A 17,819-nucleotide genomic window follows, 5' to 3' on the forward strand; every position below is an offset into this window, starting at 1 on the left:
ATCTTGCTCTTTTCCTTTAAGGTAGTTCTGACACAGCATGGAGGCAGGGATGTATTTAGGTTTTGTGCTGCCCTAGGCAACACAAAAATTGGACTCCCCTCCCTGGCAGAGAAAGCCTGACACCGACCAACACCAGAACCCCCTTCCCTACGGAGAGAGTCTGACAGTGACCAAAAACACCCCACTCGAGAGAGCCTACCCACCCCCCGCCAGTGACAGAGAGAAAGACACTCACCTTCACAGCTCTGGGCATCCCGGGGAATGGTTTCTGCATCCACCAGCAAGCAGCCTCTCTCAGATCCCACCTGGTCCCCATGCCGCATATGTCCCTTCTTCTGGGGGGTAGTGTTGCCCCCCTAATAAATGCCTCCCTAAGCAAATGCCTTGTGGTAAATACACCCCTGCCTGGAGGTATGTTTCGGGTCATTATCTTGCTGTAGGATGAAGCCCTGACCCACTAGATGTATTCCAGAGGGTATTGCATGGCACTGCAAAATGCTATGGTAGTAGTTTTGGTTCAGGGTGCTACTTACTCCGTGCAATTTGTTGCCTCTGGCTTCAGCAAAGAGCCCCAGACTAGTCACCGTTGGTGTTGCACACCCAAAAACCATTCTTTAACATACTCAGTGGTGTAAAAAAACCCTGTGTGATGAACCAAAGATCTCAAATTTTGATTCAATGGTCCATAATACCTTCTTCCAGTCTTCAGTAGTCCAGTAGCAGTGCTTCATGGCCCAGCCAAACCTCTTTTTCTTATTTTGCAATCTTAGAATGGCTTTCTTACAGCCACTTGACCTGTGAAACCTGCAGCTTGAAGTCGTCTTTTCACAGTTGAAACTGAGACTTGCTTACTTTGACCAGTGTTAAAAGGATAAGTTCACCTTTTAGACAAATATAATAAATGCACTTTTTTTGCAGGTAAAAACGTGCATTTATTATATTGTCTACAGGAGCCTGGAAAGCATTGCACCAGCGATCAGTAGATTGCTGATGTCATGCAGGTCTCCTGAAGACCTGTCAGAATATCTGCTTGCTGGGCCTGAGCATGGAGCAGTGAGGTGGTACGGAAAGGGAGCTCCAGATGCCGTGTTTGCTGTCATCCTGTCCTTAGCTGCCCCCCCCCCCCTCTGCTCTTGGACATCACCTGTGTGCGGCAGCTTGGGACTGCGGTACGTCGGTGGAGCTGGTGCTGCTCCTGGCATCAGGAGGACTGTGGAGGTCTGGGCGGTCCCTCAGGAGCGGGCAGGGGATGCAGTTCAGCTTGTGAAGTCCCGGGAGGCTGTCAGGGGAGGCGTGTGAAATGCCTGCAGGGAACTGCAGCTGAGAAGCAGCCTGTGAAGTGTACAGAGCAGGAGATGGCACAGGAGACAGCTGCGGACCCCTGAAGCTCTGAGAAGGATAAGGCAGTGGTTACTGGAAATCCGGAGAGGCTGAAAAAGAAAGGAAGAGGAATACTGTGGATCGGGCTCGGATGGTGGTGGTGAGTTGCCATAACAGCATGAAGTTTTCTCTCTTTTCTGTTAATATTGTGTGGTCCCTGTTATAGGTGAAATACATATATGAGAGGAGGGTACAGGCGGGCAGAAGACTAAAGTATGGGGTATTCTCAGAAGTTAAATTGAAGGTGTTAATTCTGTCTATCCGCTTAATAAGTAACATGGGACTGTATTTGTGCCTCCTAAGGGATCAATAACAGCGGTGTTGAACGGTAAAAGAGACATCTAATATATTTCCCATAGATAAACAACCAATATGAGGAGCAGATCCGGTAAGGGAGGTGGGGCTAAAACCCCGCAATCAATCCCAAATATGAGTACAATCAAGAAATACTTGTCAATACAGGAAAAAAGCCCTAAGAAACAACAGGATGGAAGTAGGAAAAAATGATGGCGAGCAAACTAGATTGTCATTTGGAGTGCGAGATGGAAATTCGAACGAATCTATAATTATGGATAATGTAATAGAGAAAAATCTGGTGGATCAACAGGGAGCAATGTCACAAATCCCCACAAAAATCGAGATGGTGGAAATGTTTGCAAAATTGGAACTTTCCATGAAAAATGAATTGGTGGTGATTCACAGCAATTTAGGTCGAATGTTAACAAGAGTGGAGGAAGTTGAAGGGAAGATGGAAATCCAGGTCCAGCAGATTCCCAAATTGGAAATGCAGGTGGAGGAGATGAAACGGGAACAGAGGAACATATCATATAAACTAGAGGATCAGGAGAACTGAGAGAGAAGAAATAATTTCAGGATACGAGAACTGCCAGATGTTCATGGTGAAGATCTGTGGTAAAAAAATGGAGTGTATTTAAACCTTTGATTGGAAGATCAGAGTATGAACCCCTAAAAATAGAGTACACAGAATTGGACGCACACGAAGAATTACTTCAGATCTCCCAAGAGATGTAATTGTCCGCTTTCATTATCATGAAGATAGAGAAAATATGGAAAAGGATGCGAGATATTCCCGAAATTAAATATGGGAAGGTGAAGTTGCAAGTTTTTGCAGATGTAGCCGCCAAGACTCTGATTAGAAAAAGAACATTGAAACCGTTATTAGATTAGATGAGAGAGAAGAAGGTCCAATACAACTGGGGGTTTCCGGCTTGTCCGACTGTGTGGAAAGATGGGAAATCGGCTAAGCTAAGATTTCCAGAACAATTAAGAGACTTCTGTGAGAAATTAGATCTGCAGGTGGTGGACATGGCGGGGTGGTCAGTTGAGTCTAATGAGAGGCTGGAATTAAGAAACGAAAGTTGGCAACCAGTGGATAAAAGAGGGAGGTAGTGGGGAGGGGGTGGAGAGAAGGAGAAGTGAGACGGGGAGGAAGAAATGTGAAGGTTATAGGGAGGACATATGAGTTGGGGACTCAATGCCCGGTAATTGTTTGGTAATATGGAAGCCCCCCCCCCCCCCGGGGGGAAATTTTTTTTTAAAATTCTCTCTCTGGTCCCTCCGCCCGCTTCGCTGCCAACCCTATCGGATATTTCCCTATGAGGTCCCAATTGGTATTCTAAAGAAGGGGAACGATGCAGGCCGGCGTCGGGAGGCTTATGGTGGGATCGACCATGATGGGAGAGAGGGAGCAGGTTAGGTGGTCATGCTCAGAGTCTTACCCTAAAATAGGAATTGCTAGTGGGGATAACCCACATCAGATTCTAGGGCAGTATATAGGCTAGGGAGTTTTTAAGAGTGGGATGGGTGAGAGAAGGGTTGGAGGAGGGGGTGGGAGGAGCATGAGGATGGGGGGGAGGGGAGGAGAGGGTTGGGTGAATGTCCATGAAAAAAATATCTTGTGCCTGTCTATATGTTATCAGAGGAGTGGAAGAGAAGAGACATGATAAAAAAAAGACGAGTTCGATCAAAATGTGAACCTACAATGTGAAAGGCTTAAACTCTCCATCTAAAAGATATAAGGTTCTGAGGGAGGTATATCATCATTTTATAGATGTGGTCTTTTTACAAGAGACACATCTGTCTTATGATACAAATCTTAGGTTATTCTCAAGGAACTATCCACACTGGCATTATGCAGACTCAGCTATAAAGAAGGCTAAGGGAGTTGCAATTGGATTTTCAAAAAATATGGGTTTTAAGGTCGAGGAGAGACTGATAGATCCAGAGGGTCATTACTTAGGCCTTAGAGGGGAAATACAGGGACACAAATATACACTGGTTAATATTTATTGTCCAAATTAGAACCCAGAGGTATTTTTTCAGGAGGTGCTCAGGAAAATAATAAATTTTAAGAAAGGTAGTCTGATCATGGCAGGAGATTTTAATCTGTGTTTAGATCCTTGGTTGGATGCGTTTTTAGATGCACAGAGAGAAGGAGGTAGAAAACTGAGAATATTAAAAAAGAAGTTATTTCAAAATCAATTAATAGATACATGGAGGGTAAAAAACCCTAGAGAAAGAGACTATACCTTCTTCTCGTCAGTGCACAGATCGTATTCACGATCGGACTATATTTTAATAGAGCACAGACAATTGGAATCTCTGCTAAAATCTGAGATTGAGGTGATATCCATCTCAAATTATGCTCCTGTCGTGGAAAATCTGCGGGTAGGTGGTGAGCAGAATAGGAGGGCTACGTGGAGATTAAATGAGGCACTTTTAAAAGACCCTGAAATAGAGAATAGGCTTAGGGGGGAAATTGAGCAATTTTTTTGTCATAAATGAAACAGAGGAAATATCGGTGGCCACTATTTGGGAGGCTCATTATTTGGGAGGCTCATAAAGCATACATAAGGGGAATCCTGATAGGCTTAGGCACAAAAAAAAAAAAAAAGGAATGAGAGAGGAAAATAAAGGGAGTAATGGAAGAGTTACATAAATTAGAACAGGCACAAAAAAACAAAAAACAGGATTTAGAGGTGCACCAGAAGGTTACCCTTAAAACAGAAGAGCTGAGGAACTTACTGGAGCATGAGAACATGAAAGTTTTTAATAATGTTTCAAAGCAAAGATACTGGAGGGGGAACAGACCAGGAAAATATTTGATGTGAAGGAGGAGAAATCTAAAAATTACATGGTGAACTGGTGTATTCCACCACAGATATCGCTAATGTGTTCCAGAGGTTTTACAGTACTTTACGAGGTGAATCCTGAAAGTCAGAAAGGAAACAAGGAAGAGAAAAATAGGAAGAGTCAAGGATTCCTAAAGGAGGCACAACTACCAAGAATAGCAGAAGATAAATTAGAAGCTTTAGAATGGACGTTCTCCCAAGATTAAATCAGTGTGGCTATGAAGAGTACAGCTGGAGAGAAGAGCCCAGGCCCAGATGGTTTTACAGTGGGATATTATAAAACATTTTTAAGAAATATTGGTACCTAAGCTCTGTAGATATATGAACGCATTAGGAGAAGGAGCGGAGATGGGAGAAGAATCACTGCATGCGTATATAGCAATCACCCTTAAGGAAGGGAAGGATGGTGCACAATGTGCCAGCTACAGACCCATATCATTATTAAATATTGATACAAAGCTATTTGTGAACATCTTGGCCACTAGGATGAAGGAGCTGATGCCAGAGTGGATACACTTGGATCAAGTGGGATTCGTTCCAGGGAGATAAGGAAGAGATAATGGTTTAAGATCATTGTTACTTCTACAAAAAGCAAAGAGAAAAGCAGTCGACGATCATACTGTCAATAGATGCAGAAAAAGCCTTTGACAGGGTAAATTGGGGATTTATGAAGTATTAGGAATGGGGAGTAAGATAATAAAATGGATAAAAGGGGCTATATAATATCCCTCTGCATCAATTAAAATTAATGGGTCTTTATTCAGACCCTTTAAAATGTGTAATGGTACTAGGCAGGGGTGTCCATTATCACTATTGTTATTCGTTTTATCCCTGGAACCTCTTCTGGCATTGGTAAGGAAAATGCAGATATCAGAGGAATTAAGGTAGAAGTCGAACATAAGGTGGCAGCATATGCAGATGACATGCTATTTTACATTGTCAATTGTAGATTGACGCTGCCTAATTTAATGGATTAAAAAGGTGTGAGGCGTTGTCAAACCTGAAAATTAATATTTCTAAATCTGAGATCTTAAATATTAACGCTCCAAAGGTAGAATCACAGACTCCCTTTATATGAAGGAAGAGGAAATTAAGCTACTTGGGAATAACGTTAATCCCTTTAATGAAGAACCTATATCAAGCTAACTATATACCTTTAATAAATGAAATTAAATCTGAGCTAAGAAGACTCTCAACAGGGTGGGTCTTGTGGATGGGACATTATAATTTAGTTAAGATGGTGATAGTTCCAAAAATTCTATACAAATTTCAGATGATGCCAATATATTTACCAGGATCCTTTTTAGGGATAATAAAAAAAATTATGCCGAGGTTTATCTGGGCTAATAAGAAACCAATAATTAGTTATGAGAACCTATGTAAGAGTAAAGTAAAGGGAGGATTAAACTTGCCAAATATGAGGAAGTATATGTCGGTTCTATGGTCACGGGTGGTAGACTGGACATATAACTCAGATGGGAAAAGTTGGGTTAAAATGAAGGGAATTTTAAGTAATGCCAAGTTAAAAAAGATTATCTGGATTCCATGACAGTTTTGAGAACTTGATGAGAACTGTAGTACATTGACACGAGAGCTGCTGAGATTGTGGGATGGGTTGCACAAGTCCATGGGTTGGGAATATAATTCACTGTTAATGCCTTTGGTTGAGACACGTTTTTTCCTGCCTGGAAATAATATTTCTGGGAAATGGTTTAAAAACAGAAATGCACAGTTGAGGGATATACCGTATTTTTCGCTTTGTAAGACGTACTTTTTTCCCACCAAAAAATGGGGGAAAATGTCTGTGCTTCTTATGGAGTGGCCGGCTCGGTATTCCCCCATCGCCACCGCCATTAGAATACCGGGCCGGTCATTTGACTATTCTGTGCAGCACAAACTGCAGACCTCCAGTGGTCCTACCTGTTCCTCGGTCCAGCGGTGTCCTCACCATCTTCTCTCCCCGGCGCCAGCATCTTTAGTGTGGGCACCAGGCTGTGACAGCTTGCGGCTTCAGTCTCTGGTCATCTCCTGTACTATGTCTGCAGTCCATTGGTTCAGAATATTTTTTTTCTTGTTTTCCTCCTCTAAAACCTAGGTGTGTCTTATGGTCAGGTGCATTTTATGGAGCGAAAAATATGATAATAGATAAGTGTAAGTTATGTAATTTCCACGAATTGAGTAAAAAAGATGTATTTTTCACTATAGATGATTTTAGATATTATCAATTAGGACTGTATCAGCACTTCCACAGCCTCTGAGGATGCCGGAGGACATGTTGCCATTTGAAAAAATGATGAGTCAAGAGACAGGTTTTAAACATCTAGAATATATAAAGTTCTTATTGAACTGATGGGAGCTGGACCTAGAGAATTGGGAACAAAAATGAACAAGCAACAGAAAATCAAGATGTTTAAGTTGATGCACGGGGTGGTTAACACGAACACAGTAGAAAATAATTACAAATGTTTATCTAGATGATATTGTACACCGAGTGTTGCACACAAAGGGAAGAAAATTTGCCACTGTGTTGGAGGGGTTGTGGTGGGAGAGGGACTGTCACGATATAAGGTCAGGTTCAGAGACCAGTTGCTATAGCAGTAAAAGGCTTACCTGAAACCAGCAGTATAGGTACACCAGCGGATCCCCCTGGGAATGACGCAGGCTCACCTGAGGTGCGGGGTCTAAGTATTAACCGGTATTCACCAGAGCTCCTAATGGTGGAGATGGATTGGGCTGCGTGTTAATACCAGGTCGCAGATCTCAGGATCACCCCACCAGGGAATGAGCAGACTGGGAACCAATAGCGGATCAACAGGTTAGGGATCAGACGAAAGCAGAGTCAGTCACAAGCCAAGGGTCGGTCACAAATGGTAGCAGATCAATCGTAGTACGTTAGGATGAGACGAAATCGTGGTCAGGAACAAGCCAAAAGTCAGTAGCGGAGGTGTAGACAGCAGCAGGAACAGTAGCGGGATATTGGCTGGAAAGGCACAATAATCTGGCAAGGAGAAAGTGCATGGACATGGCTTTTATAAGGAAGTCCATGGGAGGAGCAAGGAGTTCAAGGTTCAAGAGTAATCAAGGCACAAGGCAGGATTATCCAAGAATTGTCAAGGGAGCTGTCCAGCATTCCAGATAGCTCAGTGAGAAGAGACATTGCCTCTCACTGCAGAAGGACCAGGTTCGATCCCAGGCTCTGACAGGGACTATGTCTCACATATGGTGGGAATGCCCAAGAATTCAGGGGTTTTGGCAGGAAGTGATCCAACTAATACAGGAGACTCTGGGGATAACTCTTCAAAAAGATCCGTGGGTGTGCCTATTTTATAGGACAGATGAACCATTAAAAAATACAAAAATAGCCTATTATTCCATTTCTATTAGTGCTGTAAAAGGGCTTATACCTAAATTTTGGAAGTTAAGGGACCACTCAACAGTGAGAGATTTGATAAGGAGGATTGAGTATGTATATAGCATGGAAGAGTTGTACCACATTGATGATAGAATGGAAAAACTGGAGGAGCTGTTATGTGTTTAAACATCGGGAAAATATCTTGAAATAATGGGTGCCCCGGTTACAGAGTCAGAGAATGAAACTGAATAAATGGTAATGGAAGAAGAAAAGACAATATGGGGATGTGTATGGGAGTAATAGACAGGTTAAGACAGGAATGGTAAAAATGAGGTGGACAGGGTAATTAATGGGTGGGTAGGGATGGAGGGGGAGGATAGGAGGGTTTAAGATATTTAGAGGGAATAAAGATGTTTTGATAAATTGTATAATGTGGATTTTTGTATTAAAATAAAATTCAATAAAAGATATCAAAAGGAAAAAAGAAAAAAAAAATCTGCTTGCTGTACAGGATGTTTGAGCAAGCAGAAATTCTGACAGGAAGCTTCAATGAACTACCACTGCGCTCCACAGCGCCATGGTAGTTAATTGAAAACTACAAGCTGTAGGCAGCTAAGGCTGTCAGGACTTGCAGTTCATTCATGGAATGAATGATGTGGCCATGTAGGCAGAGCCCTGCACGGGTGCGCTGTTTTCAAATTTGACAGATAGTACAGGGAGAAGTTTCCCCGTACTATCTGTCAGAGGAAGGGGGGGCAGCAGGCATGGCTGAAGCTATGGGAACATGTTATATGTTCCACTCTAAAAAAGGCTGGAACATGTAACATGTTCCCAAAGGTGAACTTATCCTTTAAGCTCTGCTTGAAGCTGTTCTGTGAGCCACCTAAGACTCAAGCTGTTGACTCTCAGAAACTTGTCTACTGATCCTGTTGTGGCTTTGGGGCTGCTAGACCTCCTATTGTCAGAGTTTCCTCCAGATTCCAAGTGCCTTTTGATTGTGTGACAAACTGTACTCACTGTCACCTTGGCTTCTTTGCAAATTCTCTAAAGGAAAGTCCTACACTTTTAAGGGTTATAATGGTCTGTTTCTCATCCTTTGTTAATTGCCTTTTTCTCGCCATATACTACTTCCAGAAGTACAATACTGTCCACATTTTGAGGCTGTAGTAACAGTCTGTTTCAACACTACTTTTATATAGAGAGCTTGTAAGTAATCAACTAAAGTTTGGACACCTGTAGGAATTATAAAACTTTACATGCTTAATTTACTTATATTGCTGAAGAAAAACTGTTGGTAACCCATTGCTTCCTTGAAAAAAGCTTTTTTGTACAACGTTTTTGTTAACCTAAACTTTTTTTTTCACGCCTGGCAGTTTACCAATTATCTTTGTACCATTTTAGGTTAATTCGAGTTGAGCAGTTTAAATTTCAATAAAAACTGGAAACATGGGAGTGTTCTAAAACTTTTGTCCGGCAGTGTATACATTTTTATTATTATTAGTGTTAAATTATAATTGATTGAATACAACTACCGTATTTTCCGGCGTATAAGACGACATTTTAACCCCTGGAAATCGTCTACAAAGTCGGGGGTCGTCTTATACGCCGGGTGCTGTGCTGAAACCTTACCGTACTTCCGGGTTGACGCTACTGCGCATGTCTTCGGCAGCAGTAGACGATCGCGGATCACCGTAGCTCGCAGAACTGCATGAGACGTCGGATGCAGCAGTGCTCGATTGAGCTTGACTGAAACTGTGATATGCAGAGAAGGGATACACAGTGATTCTGCGCATGTCACAGTTTCAGTCACGATCAATCGAGCACTGAACGGCTGCATCCGACGTCTCATGCAGTTCTGCGAGGAATGGTGATCAGTGATCGTCTACTGCTGCCCTAGACATGTGCAGAAGTGTCAGCTCGGAAGTACCGGTATGGTACTGCTGCATCCGACCTTGTCCCCTTAACGCTATGAGATACGGTAATTAATTATTAATATTATAATGTCTGTGGCAGTTCTGTGCAATTTATGGTATCTTGGAGACAGGCAGGGCTGGGCAGGCAGGGAGAGCTGACCCACCCAATCCAAGCAGGCTTTGTATGCAGTGTGCACAGTGTGCACAGAAAATACTGGTACATTGCTTGCCGTGATTGGTTGGAAGAGGGGGGTAGTCTTATACGGCGAGTATAGCCCAAACCCTATATTTTAACAGGAAAAGTAGGGGGGTCGTCTTATACGCCCAGTCGTCTTATACGCCGGAAAATACGGTAAATATTTTTGTAGTTACCAAAAACTGTATATAAGCCACATAGTGTTTGGAAGTATCCACATTAGAGACCCTGGTGTCTATACCGTGGTTTAATTTATTTGAGGTATTTTAGGTTACATTGACTACACGGATATATTGAGTTGGCATACAGATCATATACAGCTCCCCTTGTTCTTTTGTTATTTAGTGGAGAAGCCATCACTTCTGCCAAGATCTTGGTGCCGCTGAGACTCCAAAAGGAAGTACACTGAACTGCCAATGGCTTAAGCCCTCCCTGATCTGAATGGCAAATCTAAAATCGGAATGTGCAAGTAAGCATCCTGCAGATCCCCAAGAAACCATGAAGGCCCTCTGAAATACGAATTTCTCCAATATGCTTTCATGTGAGGCTTTTGTTGAGAAGGAATTTGTTTAACTTCTTCAGGTTTAGTACCATTCTGTATTTCCCCAAAGGTTTCTAGAGCAAAAAGACAGACTAGAATTCCTAAAAAAGCTGATATTGATGTCTACTACTTCTACTGATACACAGTGTCCTAAAAACTTCAGCCTTTATCCATCTTTTTATACCCTGGAAAACAAACAGGCTGCTTGTGACAGACTGTAAAAAGAGAGAGTATTCCCTCACATCCACCCGACATCACTTTAAGGGGTTCAGAAGCACTGAACAAAATGCTCAATTTTCTTTTTTCAAAGGACTATTTTTTTATTTCCCTGCCCCTTGTTGGCACTAGACAGATCTGTTGCCCACAAAAAGGCTTTTTGTTGTGGAATTTCTTATACTTGGCCAGAAATGTATTTCTCAGAAGAATGTGTGATTACTATCAAAGGGGACACCACAAAGCAAATTTTTGACAAAACTGAGTTTTATAGAACATTTGTTTAGCTCATTACATGAAAGTAAGGTTAATAATATAACTTAGATTACAAAATCTTCAGTTTTACGCAAATTAGTTGATGCAAAAATGAATACACCCCACAACAAAAACTACTACAGCTAGTATTTTGTATGACCTCCATGATTTGTAAGGACAGCACTAAGTCTACTAGGCATGGAATGAACAAGTTGGCGATATATTGCAAACTCCATCTTTTTCCATTCTTCAAAAACGATCTCTTTTAGAGCCTGGATGCGGAATAGAGAGTGATGCTCAACTTGTCTCTTCCTAATTCAATTGGGTTCAGATCAGGAGACATACTTGGTCACTGAATCACTTTCACCCTGTTCTACAGAAATGCAGCAGTGGCCTTAGATGTCTGTTGAGGATCATTGTCATGTTGGAAAAGTGCATGAAGACCAAGGGCATGGAGTGATGGTAGCATCTTCTCTTTCAATATAGAGCAGTACATCTGTCAATTCATGACACCATCAATGAAATTCAGCTTCCGACATCAGCAGCACTCATGCAGCCCCACAAAATGACACTGCCACCACCAGGTTTCACTGTAGGCACCATGAATTTTTCTTTGTACTCACCTTTGCAACGCCATACAGTTTTGAAGCCATCAGTTCCAAAAACATTTATCTTGGCCTCATCACTTCAGAGTACAGAGTCACAGTAGTCTTCTTTATCAGCATGGGCCCTGGCAAATTCTAGGCAGGTTTTTTATTTGCATGGGCTTTAGGAGAGGTTTCCTTCATAGACGACACCCATGCCATTCCTCTGCAGTGCTTGCCATATTGTGTCATGAGAAACAACCACCCCAGATTGGCTTTCTACTTCTTCAGCTAACTGCAGTGAACTTGCATGGTGATTTTCTTCAACCCTTCTCATCAGAAGATGCTCCTGTCGAGTTAACTTCTTTTGATGGCCTGGATGTCTCTGTGAGATGGTTGCAGTTCTTCTTTGTAACATTTTTGTATCACTTTTGCTACAGTATTCTGACTGATAAGTAAAGCTTTGCTGATCTTCTTGTAGCCTTCACCTTTCTTGTATAAAGAAACTATATTCTTTCTTAGGATTTGTGACATTTCTCTTCCATGTGGTGCCATTGCTGACAGTATGAAATGGGACGGGGTTTTCTTTGTTAAGTAACAATCAACTGTCTGCTGGACACCTGTTTATTGAATAATTAGACTCACCTGTAGTTGAATTGTTAATTAGGATTTTGTCTAAAATTTAGCTTTGCTTCTAAGACTTTCATTGGGGTGTATTCATTTTTGCAACATGTCTTGAATTTGTTAGGAAAAATACTTTTTTGTGTGTGCAAATGAACAAATCTTGTTTGCAATCAATAGCCCGCATTTATGGGATTATTTTGTAGTATAGTAATCACAGAAAATGTTGATTCTGAGAGGAAAGGTTTTCTGGCAAATCTGTTGGGGTGTACTCATTTATGCTGAGCAATATATATATATATATATATATATATATAAATAAAAATAACATATTTATATATAATTTGATACACCTGTATTATATACGGTTTAGTGCTACACTATTGATTTATTTCTTTTAATTAGGGTAAAAAATGTCTGGCCTTTGGAGCCACTTTCAAGTCCATGACAGAATTCATTGGATTTTGGTTCCATGGACAGGTTTTAGTAAAACCCCTTGAACCTGTGCTGTGGCGAAACTGGCAAAACAAATTACCTGGGAACAGAAGTGGTGTAGGGTCTTTTGCAAATCTGACTGTCCTGTCTTTTAAGGTGATTTGAGGAAATAACGTTTTGAACTTTAGTTAGTAAACCTTTAAAACCACATACTGAGTCCATGTCTGGGGTGTCTGTAGTGAAGCGGGATGCACACTGCAGCAAATGCTCCCCCACTCCTAAAAGTAAGGGCACCCCTTCATTGTGAAGAGAGCTTGGAGATGGCTTTTTTTGGGCCAAGCCTTGTGTCAGAATGAAGAGCTCAACTTAGGTTTTCAATTTGAAGTCTGGGAGGAGAGTAACGGTGCTTTGCATTTAGAGGTAGAAGCACATAAAGAGGAAGGTTTTGTTACCCTTCTCTGATGAAGCAAAACTTTCCCACCTTTGACTTCTTTAATGAATTGGTCAAGTGCCTCACCAAACAAGTGTCTTACTTGAAAAGGCATATGCACCAGGAATTGTTTGCAAGCAGATTCAGCTGTCAAGGCTTTTAGCCAGAGAATCCAGTGCATTTTAACAGAGATAACAGCCATTCTGGGAGTAGAAAGGTATAAGGTAAAAAAATGCAGCTCTATATTCATCCAAAAAAAAAACCTTTGGGGTCCTTTTATATACTACATGCAGTACTGCACTTTGAACACACTTGGGAGCCTATCTATGCTTTGCACTGCAATGAGTTCATTGCAGGAAAATGAAAAAAATCTTTATTTTGGCACTGGTTCAAAGACTAAAAGATTAAACAGCATGAAAACACAGACTTTCAATAAAGCAACAGCCCTCTTTCTCCACCTACTCTGCCACCATACTTCAAAATCCTAAATTATAGTGAAAAAATGGCCAAGGTTTACAATAATGTCAAAGGCTAAATCTGCCATGCACAGCTTGAACATCGGTTGATTTCTACTGAATCGGCTGAAATTCAAGCTGTGGGTGTCCCCATCGGGAACAACCTGTCTTGAGAAAAGTAATGTATTTTAAATTAACTTTTGTCAAAAGAGCTATGGGGAAAATTGTCAGCTGTCAGAATTGGATGCTGTCACTATTCAGGTATTCTGACAGTTGTATTGAAAATACAATAGCGGGCAGGGTAGATTTCTTCATCCATGCTGTTTAGAATGAATGGAAAAATATATTAGATTTCTCTCTTAAGTTTTTATCAATGAGAGAAGTCTATACATACCTGTATATGGCTACTTTAGATTGCTTCTATACAAACAACAAAAAACAAAGATACCAGAAAAAAACAGTGAAAGTGCATATCTTTGTATTTATATAACCCATATACATTGGCAGGGTGTGGTTACAGTTTCCATCAAGCTCCTTTAAACATGAATAATAAGTTAAAGTTGCATTATCACAGTAAGAAGAATTGTTCACCCATGTCTCGTTATCTGTGAAACTCACCCTGTGCGCTAGCAACTTTTTCACTGGCAGAAAATCTGCATATTGCCTCACCCCATACTTCTATCAGCACACAGATAAAATCATTATTTAAAAAGAATGGATTACAGGATGATATTGAACAAGCCTACTGATCAAGTGAGGCCTGCCAAATGAATTTGGTGTCTAGCTCCAGCCTCTTAGGTGGTCTTACTCTCCATTTATTACTGTAAACATTTTAAACTGTTACATTCTATGCTGGAGTATCCACAAGAGGCAAATATTAACCCCGTTTTCACTGTTACTGGACCTTATATGAGTCAGCTACAAAGCAAACCATCTGTCTGAATGAAAAAGGCATCAAGCAGTTTTGGTGGTTCAGGCCTACAAGAGGCTTATAGATAATGTACTTCAAGTTTGAAAACACGGATTCGACCTAAGACCACCTAGTAACTGATGTTTTTGAACATGAATGGATATTCTCAGGATCATTACAACTTGTTAGGATTCATACAACACTCCGTATACTGTAGGAGATATAAAAGAAGCAAGCATAATTTGCCCCACTCAAGGAAAAGGAAAAAAAAAAGCACACACATCAATAGCCAAAGAAGGGGGAAGAAGAGTTTTGAGGCTCCTTTTGGCTGGGCACGAGGATGGCATTAGAGTGCAGGGGCTGGAGGTAAAATGTTTGTATCAGTCTAGCAGGGAGAGGGCATAAAAGCCGTTCAATGATTTTCACATTTCTCCCTTATGGCTCTGGAGACCCCACAGAGGCTGGCCACTTCTCTTGAAAGGGATCAGAAGTTCAAAGTTGGCATCATCTGGCATAGCGCTTGATGTAGTCCTCAACTTTATTTCGATATTCATCCTACAAAACAAAAAAGGCAAGATGATATTAAACTAACAAATATACAACCCGATAAGGAGCTCTGTACATATCTATAACAAAATGTACATGTTTTACATCCAGAAAGTCTGACAATAAGAACTGCAAAGATAAAGAATGAGGTGAGACGTTTAGTAACCCATAGTAACGAATTTGATTCATGTTTACTCTTCTCAAATGAGCTAAGCTCTAATTCCAGCTAAAGCTTTTTTTTTTAAATTTTATCATACACTTTAAATCATGGGTGTCCAACCTTTTATCTGCCCTAGGCCGCATTGGAAACAAAAGAATTGTCTTGAGCCACACATAAAATACACTAACAATAAGGATAGCTGATGATTTTAATTTTTTCTAAAAACTTTTTTTTTATTAAAGTAAAAGAGGGCAACATAAAATTAGTGTGATATATAACACTGTTTTTGATAAACTAATGCATCAATATCTGGTTTCATGGATGTAGCAGCAATTCTTAATGAATTTTCAATGTGCTCATCAGATATTTTGGTTCAAATTTTTCCCTTTGGGTGCTTCATCCTCAAAAATGGTTACTCACTATAGGCACTGCCGAAAACTGAAGACATGAATATTGTGTGACTGTGACGAGTGGGATATTTTTCTTTGGGAAGCAAAAACCTATAAAAGTCCAGTAAAGAGACACTAAAATTTTTCAACGGCATTTGCTAAAGTGTAAAAAAAAAAAACAAAAAAAAAAAAATCAACGTTTTTAAGCAAGTTAACAATTTTGTATTGTGCCGCAGTTTGGACACCCCTGTTTTAGATAGTGAGAAGGGGGGTAAAAATGTCTGTTGGAGTTTTACTGATACCTTTGTCACCATTGAAGAGATTTTCCCTTGCTTCCTAACCTGGTAGCTACTCTCACTTCTATTGAAATAATGGGAAATTAAACAATGATAATACCCTGATGTGAGGTGTAACACCTCACCACACCACTAACCACTTGCCAACTGCAGATAGCTGAATGACGGCTTCACTGTGGCCAGCCAGTTCTGGGAGGGCGTCATATGATGTCCTCCTAGAACACGCTCTCCTGCGCGCCCCCGGGGGTGCACACCCGGCGATCTACGGACACAGCTGATCACGTGATGTGGTAAAAGGCCAATCACAGCGGCCTTTTACCACGTGATCAGCCGTGTCCAATGACACACTGATCTCCGGGAAATGCAATTGCCGGTTATCGGCTGCACTTTGAAAGTACTGCCGAGAACTGGCAGTTATCAGAGGAGGGATTGGCACTGATAATCAAGGCACTGATGATCAATGCCCTGATGATTAGTGCCCAGCAGTGCCCTGATGATCGGTGCCCAGCAGTGCCACCCACCTGTGCCCATCAGTGCAGCCCAGCAGTGCCGCCTATCAGTGCCCATCAGTGCTGCCTATCCGTGCCACCTCATCAGTGCTGCCTATCAGTGCAGCCTCATCAACGCACATCAGTGAAGGAGAAAAATTACCTGTTTGCAAAATTTTATAATAGAAACAAAGAAAATACTTTTTTTTTAAATTTTTTGCATTTTTTTGTTTATAGTGCAAACAATAAAACACCCAGTGGCGAGTAAATGCCACCAAAAGAAAGCTCTATTTGTGTGAAAAAAAATGATACAATTTCATATGGGTACAATGTTGCATGACCGCGCAATTGTCATTCAAAAAGCAACAGCACTTAAAGCTGAAAATTGGCCTGGTCAGGAAGGGGGTATAAATGCCCCGTAGACAAGTGGTTAAAGTGGTCAGGAAGGGGGTATAAATGCCCGGTAGGCAAGTGGTTAAATGTGTGTTATACAGCTTTGCACACTCATTGGAGAGATTTCTCTTATGGTGACCACAGCCATTAGAACAAGTAGCGAGGGAAATATTGCCCAACAAAGAAGATGATGACAAAAAAACTGACCTTGGTTGGAATACTTCTCTACCCTATCAAGAAAAAAAAGCCTGGAGCTCTGTTTTAAAGTGAAAGGGTGAAGCTCCTTGATAGAGGGCACAGACAGCAATAAAAACCTAAAAAGTGTTCTAATCCTTCTCCACTCCATTCAAAAAAAATATAAAATAAAAAAATAGGTTTTGGTTTTAGTTATATTTTAATCATACAGTACAGGGCACAGGCAACTTATTCATATACCATGGGATTTCCCAAAGTAAAGAATACAAAGGTGAGCGACAAACAAGCAACAGAACAGTATCAACAGTCCCCAAAACGTAAAACCCTATCTTCATAGTGCTACTGCAAGAACCTTGTGGCCGAAAGCTGGATCAACAAAAGACTAAACATGTACCTGGTAAAACTTTGTAAAAGTATGATGAGAGGACCATCTGGCAGCCTTGGAGAGTTGAGCAACAGAGCCTTGGTGCCTAAAGTCCTAGGATGCTCCAACAGAGAGCAGGGAATCTTGTTTCTCTAATGGAAGTAGTAGTTTCTAGGTACACTCCAATGGCTCTGACAATGTCCATGCAATGTAGAAAGACTTTGTTTAAATACGTAGGAGCAGGACACAAAGATGGCAGAACCATGTCCTCATTGAGATAGAATGCTGAAACCACTTCTGGGAGAAAGGTTGGTCTCTAGGCAGACTATTTTGCGCCCTAGGCAAGACCAGCTACCTGCAGCCCCCCCTTCCCCCCCCAAAAATAAAAAAAAATAAAACTGTACACACTGCCCCCTTTAACCCTACACCCTATTCCTGTACACACTGACCCCTTTCCTGCACACACTGCCCCATTTCCTCTGCAAACTCTTTAATGCTACACACCCTTCCTGCACACACTGTGCCCTTTAACCCTACACCCCCTTCCTGCA

The 17,819-nt window shown here is 41.3% G+C and overlaps 1 protein-coding gene across 2 annotated transcripts in view; it reads right to left on the reverse strand.

The window, feature by feature from the left end:
• Positions 1-13,983: 13,983 nt before the first annotated feature.
• The window catches only part of UBE2F (ubiquitin conjugating enzyme E2 F (putative)), a 373,705-nt gene continuing 369,869 nt past the window's right edge, over positions 13,984-17,819 (reverse strand). For both annotated transcript variants that reach the window (XM_089672398.1, XM_089672399.1), the window contains exon 10: positions 13,984-14,992. In XM_089672398.1, coding sequence (XP_089528524.1) covers positions 14,942-14,992 — 51 coding nt within the window. In that variant the 3' untranslated portion in view covers positions 13,984-14,941. The remainder of the gene's footprint in view (positions 14,993-17,819) is intronic.

The sequence above is a fragment of the Staurois parvus genome, unplaced genomic scaffold, assembly GCF_062004578.1.
Source record: "Staurois parvus isolate SC_StPar_1 unplaced genomic scaffold, SC_StPar_1.0 ptg000011l, whole genome shotgun sequence".
Classification (NCBI taxonomy): domain Eukaryota; kingdom Metazoa; phylum Chordata; class Amphibia; order Anura; family Ranidae; genus Staurois; species Staurois parvus.